The 7,650-nt window shown below is 34.6% G+C and overlaps 1 protein-coding gene across 1 annotated transcript; it reads right to left on the bottom strand.

The window, feature by feature from the left end:
* Nucleotides 1-2,712: 2,712 nt before the first annotated feature.
* Nucleotides 2,713-6,437, bottom strand: LOC117344405 (melanocortin receptor 5-like). The gene has a single exon (XM_033907148.1). It carries the CDS (start codon nt 5,604-5,606, stop codon nt 4,317-4,319), a length of 1,290 nt encoding a protein of 429 aa, XP_033763039.1. The 5' UTR covers nt 5,607-6,437; the 3' UTR covers nt 2,713-4,316.
* Between the last annotated feature and the right edge of the window lie 1,213 nt (nt 6,438-7,650).

Genomic DNA, 7,650 nt, shown 5'->3' with positions numbered 1-7,650 from the left:
CTTTAGTTGAGCGTTCGCCCCTGTGAGGAAGGTTTTGGGTTCTGTCCCCTAGCCGAGACATACCAGAGTCTTTAAAAATGGTAGTTGCTACTCCTGCTTAGCGCTCAGCATATTTGGAGTGGGACGACTGGTTCGCCCGTTGTCAGTATAATGTGACCGGGTGGGGTGTGCTGCTGGGTGTCTTCGGCAGTATGCTTCAGTGAGGTAGCACTATAAATCGGCAAAAGTTCCGGCCTATCACAAGGAGACTTAACACGAACATACCGCAGCCTCCCAAAACACACATACGCACTCACCACACGCATACATGTCGCACGCACGGGAGGCCGTCCTTAAATGACCTTAGCTGTTAATAGGACGTTAAACAAAATAAACCAAACCAAACCAAAGGGAAAACGAACATTTTTCAAAGTGCCATTCCTACGTCATTTTTTATCGCACGACCATAAAACTTGCACAGTTCGTATTCATTAATCATGTACTTCGCAATGCAATTAAAAAAATAAATTATTTCGAATTTTAAAATTTTGACCTCGATTTGACCTCGTTCTGGGACCTTGACCTTGACATTTTTTCTGATAACATGCACTGATTGTTTAAGGAAAAAAACTTACAGACAAAGAACCTGATTCAAAATTAAAAAAAATTATTTTAATTTTTTGGATTATTTGACCTTGAATAAGGGTCGAGGTCAATGAAAAGTAACTTCTTTTGTAGCCACTCTTACGTTCTATAGTTGTGCTAAATATCAGATCTGTATGGGTTTAAAGTGCCCTATCTCCGTCATTTTTTATCCGATGATCAAAAAAAATTTCACATTCCGTCTCAGTGCATCATACTCTTTCATTTACGATGGAAAAAGTTCTCAGATCGAGAATTTTTTTTTCGACATTTTCTTTAACCCATACCGAGGTCATTACCTTGACATATTCTCTGATAAGATGGCATAGAGAAAAGTTAGCTCCGTAAATTATCTGCATGACACACTGAACCCGAACGTAATAGAACGATCCCTTATGAAGTTATGGGCGTTCAAAAAACGTTCAAAAAAGTTCTATTTATAGATCTGAGACCTTGACCTTTGAACTTATGAACATAAAATTGTTACGGATCATCAGCTTGATGTTCTCTATCATGTACTAAAACATGAACGTTCTATCTGTTTTGTTTTTGCGAGAGATTGCTCACAAAAAAAGTGTTAAGGATAATAATAATAATAATAATAATAATAAGAAGAAGAAGAATAAGAAGAAAAAACATAACAATAACAATAGTGATTTCCATCCGAAATGGAAATCCCTAATTAACACCAACAAATGTCACCCACGGTATCAAAATATATCTAATTAACATGAAGAAATGTCACTCATGGTATAGAAATATATCTAATTAACACCAACAAATGTCACCCACGGTATAAAAATATATTTAATTAACACCAACAAATTTCACCCACGGTATAGAGATATATCTAATTAACACCAACAAATGTCACTCATGGTATAGAAATATATCTAATTAACACCAACAAATGTCACTCATGGTATAAAAATATATCTAATTAACATCAAGAAATGTCACCCATGGTATAAAAATAAATCGAATTAACACCAAGAAATGTCACCGACGATTATGAGATATATTAAAAGTTCAAACTAACCCATAGTTAAAAGTTAAATTAAATGCTCAAACTTGGGAGGACGGTAATAGTATTTTTATTATCACATATGCAGCCATTTCATGTTTTCAATCAATCTAAACGTTTTGTCTTTTTTACTATTTGTCAGAGGTGTAACATCTGTAAGCAGGCTTGCCGAAGTTCTGAAACTGGCTTGATGGGTATGTATAAGATATCGAGACTATTTATACTAATGGTATGGTTCCTTATCTTACCGCTGGTGATTCTGTACTGTGATATATTACAACAATTGTTGGACAAATCTGCATTGAGATGGAATATCATTAATATATTATCATTATATGAATGTAAAAAAATCTTTAAATCAAGTATTCAATTGTAATATTTAAAGATCTGCAACATAAATCAGTTCACTTGTCAATAACAGTGCAATTAATTCACCAGGTCGAATTAAATAGCATTTATAATTACAATTCATTTTAAAATTCAGAAATTTATGTAAGCGTATAGAACATAAAGTGCAACGAATGATACTCTGTTTTATCCGCCCATCTTACCTTCGTTGACTTAGTGTGATTTGTATAGTTGAACATTGTATTATTCAACTATATACATATTTGATTCTAAACATTTTATGATACTCATTACATGGTAATAGCCAAAGATTAAGAATACAAAGTACATTAAACGTATGCCTTTTAGACACGTGCGCATTATTGTTGATAACAAATATAACTCTAAATTGTATTCATCAAAAGGAAAATCAATGATCAAAGAAATCATTATGTGAATATAAATCACTCCATCTTTCCTTTTTTTCACGATGTGGATTCTCTGCATTAATTTTGTTACTTTAAAATATATATAACAACATATAGCATGTTATGAATAATTGATCTGTTGTACATGTGGCTGTATTGTTACCAGATGATATTCATATTTATGCTGCGAGAAATAACACTTTTTTGTATTCGATCACGCGATGTGCAAAGTTGGTTAATCAATGAAAAGAAGAAGAAAAACATTGAAGAAAAGTGCAAATAAATTTATTTCTTATAAACTTAATATTTTGTTTTATCTAACAAAGCAATATATACACAAAGGGGTCATCAAAAACTTTTACAGTAATGTAAACGTATATATTTTAGTACATAACCAAACTTAAACAGATAATTTGAATTTTGAATTGGTGCACTCAGAATTCTTGATGCTATTGAAAACAATGTATAGAAACTGAAAATAGCGCAACAGTTTAGCGGCATGCCTCCACTGCAAAAAAAAAAAAAAAATCGCTAAATATGTACGTTTACATTATTCAACATACTAGCAACATGATGTACTGTTATATATTTCTGTCTGTGGGACATAACCATTTGTGTTGACTATATAAGATTGTCTGGAGCGTTATGCGACCAACCCAAGAAAGCTAAATTATATATATGCGTGGCTATAACGAAATTATGTCATCTTTGACCTTGACTAGTTTTATTTCCATGTCTTGTAATCTGGCTTTTCATTTCACATTTTATTGAATTAATTCAATGGGTATTGGGTAACAGGCTAATGCCTATATAATTCCTCTCCCTAATTATCGTTGATATCTAATCTCCCACTTCCGGGATCCCTAAAAATAACACCTTTTACATGTCGTTCCAAATTTAACCAATTGATGCTTGGCCTTGTATTTTTATGAAATATTTTGCGTTTTTTCCTGCAGAATTTTTTTCCCGTCTGGGGATTGTTTATCGTTCATGTCTTTAGAGCCCATTTTCGGGTTACATATACGTACATGGTGAACAGTACCAGGGCCAATGTAGAGCTTTTCAGGACTGATATATTTAAAGTAACAAGGGGTCGAATTTGGGGGTTTTCGGGCCTGGTATATTTAGCATGATAAACTATGTGGATAACATTCTTGGGGTATTCTGACCTTGAACGATAAGCATGGCAAACACTGTGGGGTCGTATTTCAGGCTTTTCGGCCCCGGAAAATATACCTTGGTAAACAATTTGGGATCAAATTCGGGGATATTTAGGTCTGGTATATTTAGCACGATGAACAACATGGGATCACATTTGGGGGTTTTGGGACTTTTAGAAAGCACTTTGAAGTCAAGTTTGGGGGTTTCGGGATTTGTCTATTTACATAATTAGCACTTTGAGGTCAAATATAAGGATTTTTGGGACTTATAATTTTATACAGTAAACAATGTGAGGTCAAATGGTGGGGTTCTTGATAATATAATATTTACATATCAATTTGTTTATTGTCGGGACTCAGATTTCAGTAGTAATTACTTATCATCAAGTTTACTTAATGACTGTCTTTGTCCTAGATTTAAGCTCATAAAAGGCACTTAAGGTATCAAAGTGGATGTATTTTACAATAAACGAATGAAACATTTATGCTGTTTATACCTTCATTAATATTGAAAATCTGTATCAGATGTATATATTAACATGAATTAGGAAAATATCTCATCAAATTTATCAACTGAGTTTCCTAAAATCAAAATAGGGGTTACATTGCATTACATTAGGGGTTAAAGTTCAGAGATAGTATAATGACTAGTCGCTTCATGGATCAATGTTGATAAATGGATAATGGAAAGTGTCAATCAGGGAGTTTTCTTAAACTGGTGATTTCACGAACGGATTTAAATGTTCATACTTAATTCTAAAGTCTGTTTTCTGCCTGGAATTCACTATTGATTAGTAACCTTGTTCCAGATGCTGATGGAGTTGTCCTCATTTCTATATCACGGTCCTGCTCAAAACTGTCTGAGATAGGCTCACAAACCTCATCAGTGTCCTCACCTTCCATTTCCACAATGGAAGATTTTATTTTCATGCTCCGACCGTCCAGGTAAGTGTTCTGCCACTCCTCTTTGATCTTAGTCGCGTAACACTTAAAACAGCGAGATAAAAGTCGATAGTAGCCCATTTGTACATCCCGCAGACGCACCGCATAAATTATCGGGTCACACACACAATTCAACAATAATAACGCGTAGAGGTACTTGTTTGCGCGCAGTAATGTTACAAATAACTTTTGTACCATCTGCCGATTCACTTGTATTTGAATCACCATGACAATTTGAAAAATGCAAGTAGGAAGCCAACAGATAATAAATGTGCCAATGATGAGTAGCGTTGTTATCTGTGACTTCTTGTTGTGGAAGCTGTCTTTTTGTAATGGTGTTAATCTGTTATGGATAGCCTTTACTTCACAGTAGATTCGAAGGTAGATGAAAACGATTGATACAAGACAGATGAAGGTGGTTATCATTATGAGGTATTCTCCGTGAAAATCGTTGTACATGATCACCTCACAATAGTTCAGATAACGTGCACGATCTTTGGATGAACCAAGGCCTGTTAGAAAGTTACAGAACCCGCCAATAAAGGCAAGACTCCACAAGAAGGCGATGATGATGTTACACTTGATTCGGCTCAGAATGGTGTTGTAGTATAGTGGTTGTAACACTGCAACATAATGGTCTATAGCCATGGCAAGAAGGTTTAGGAGGGAAATCAGATGAGCCATTGTGTTTAGTCCGTTGATCAAGGCAAACATACATGAGGATGTTAGCCTTTCATTGGGCTTCATCAGGGGAGGTAATTGTGCAGAGTTAAATACTTTGTTCAGTACGTGAACAAAGACGCTTAATGTAATAAGAATGTCAGACAAGGCTAGACTGATGATGAGCTTTGAATGTGTTGTAAATCCACGTGGAATATTCGCTGTTGCACATATGGATAATGTGTTCACCAACAGAGCTAAAAAACTCAGTACCAATATTAGAATTGTCTCGGGCTGTGACAGGATCACCTCAGCTCGCTCGTGTAAGTTTTGAGGCTGGAGATTCGTCAAAGACGTCGCATTGATAACACGAGAGAATTGTCTGAGTAAGCTTAGATCGGTGGAATTCAAAAAAGAAAACAACTGTTGGGCAGTTATATTCATGCTGACAATATTTCATGACAAGATTACATTATCACTTCCATCCTTCTGGTGACGTGTGCAAACATTGCATTAAACTTTGGAGATAAAAGTTATTAACTGATAAGTAATTAACTAAATAGTGTTAAATAAAGATACCTGGTGATGCCTTTGAAGTGTCACACGTACAGATGAATTGCGCAATTCATCACAATTATAGCTGTGCTGCATCCATCCATCCATCTTTCTTTCCAATTCGTAATAACCACCTGTTCCACGGTAGATTCTATTTATCACATATCACTGAAGTTACTTCCAGATATTTATGAGAGCCATATCATGTTATCCAGTTATCTTAAAGAAAAAATTCAAAATATCCAAACATGTAGTAGTATCCAGATGAACTATAAAAATAATTCGCAATATCAGCACATGTCGTAATATCCAAATATATTATGGAAACAATTCGTAATATCGAAACATGTTTCAATATCTTGAGATAGACATAGTGACATCTAAACTGTCGAAATATCAAGATGCAGCAATTTAATATCCTGGTGTATTATGAAACCAATTCGTGGTATCCAAAAGTATCAAAATATCCATGTATATTAAAGAAATATGACGTAATATCCAAACGTATTATTGAGCTGTCATAGCACTGACACTTGACTATGATAAGTGAGCACCGTAATTATGAAATGAAGTTGTTTTTAAAGAAGATTACATTAATAATCCAGCAGCATGACTTTAGTCACCTTACGTATTTTCCGTTGCAAAAACTGCATATTCCAGTACTGAATCATGTATACATATATAAATTGTAAGGATATCAACGATTATCAACTGGTATGAACTTGGATAGAAACCCTTCTGACCTTCTTTTGAACTGTTCCTAAGAAATTGGACCAGTCTATAGTTGTACAAAACATTCTATATATAACATTAAGAGAGAAATGTGTATTTGACGTCACACACGGTTTACAGGTGACACGATAAATCAGTTAAGTGGCTATATAAAGCCATTCTCAAACCCAGAGGCTTTTTTTCTCGAAAAAACTTCAGAATGACACTTGTAGGATATTAACTTGTGTATGAATATTTGTGATATAGATAAAAAATAGTTTTCTGTATGAAAATGGCGTGTAAATATGACATGTCATCACTAGAATCACCTCTCTGTCGATGACAGGCCCATCATTTACCTGTCTACATATAGATCGAGTCACCTGGTGCTGACATTGTCGATTAATACCTTCTCCAGTACACCAGTCCGGACTCCTGTCATCAGTTAAAATCTATTTTCATGACAAGGCCCGACCAACCTCGTCCAGTTATAACGACTTGCAGTGCACTGGCTCAGGACCTCTGTATTCTTTCAAACAAGTTTCAGTTCACTGTTGCATGAACCAAACAAGTTTCAGTTCACTGTAGCATGACACCAATGTTTATAGCAAGATTTATTTACCTTTTATAGGAAATTGTATATATATAGCACGAACAAATTTGTCAATAAGTAGTTTTTATGCTTATTTATTTATAACACGAACGAATCTGTCAATAAGTAGTTTTTGTGCTAATTTAGATAAGGTGTTTTGGTTATATAAATATTTATAACACGAATGAATCTGTCAATCAGTAGTTTTTGTGCTAATTTATATAGGTTGTTTTGGGTAGAGTATGGGACTCCGCGTTGTATTAGCTATGGGGCCTGATAGGAGAAATACGGGGAAAGAAAATGTTTACAATCCTTTTCTTTCTTTTACAAAATGTTGGACAAAACTGATTGAATGTGAAACGTTGTATAAATGCCTGGTCTGGATCCGGTTTACTTTGACACAAATGGAGTAAAGTTCATCAATGTTAACTTCTTGTTTTTTATGCGGATAAAGGTATTTGGACCAAATTTGATCAAAACATCCTTGGTTAAGGGACCCGATATGTTTGAACCGATGTCTGGCTAATTTAGGAGCAGGTGAACTAAGAATAAAAAAGTGATTTGGAATATTTAAAGTTCAGTGTTTCTTTAAAAAGAGAATAGTGACGTGAAAGCTGAAATATCAAGATG

Source organism: Pecten maximus, chromosome 15, assembly GCF_902652985.1.
Source record: "Pecten maximus chromosome 15, xPecMax1.1, whole genome shotgun sequence".
Lineage (NCBI taxonomy): Eukaryota > Metazoa > Mollusca > Bivalvia > Pectinida > Pectinidae > Pecten > Pecten maximus.
The sequence above is the reverse complement of the archived record's forward strand: the minus strand, read 5'-3'. Positions and strand labels throughout refer to the sequence as shown.

Coding starts and splice junctions, on each gene's coding strand:
- LOC117344405 (XM_033907148.1), bottom strand. CDS start 5,606: ATGAATATAACTGCCCAACAGTTGTTTTCTTTTTTGAATTCCACCGAT.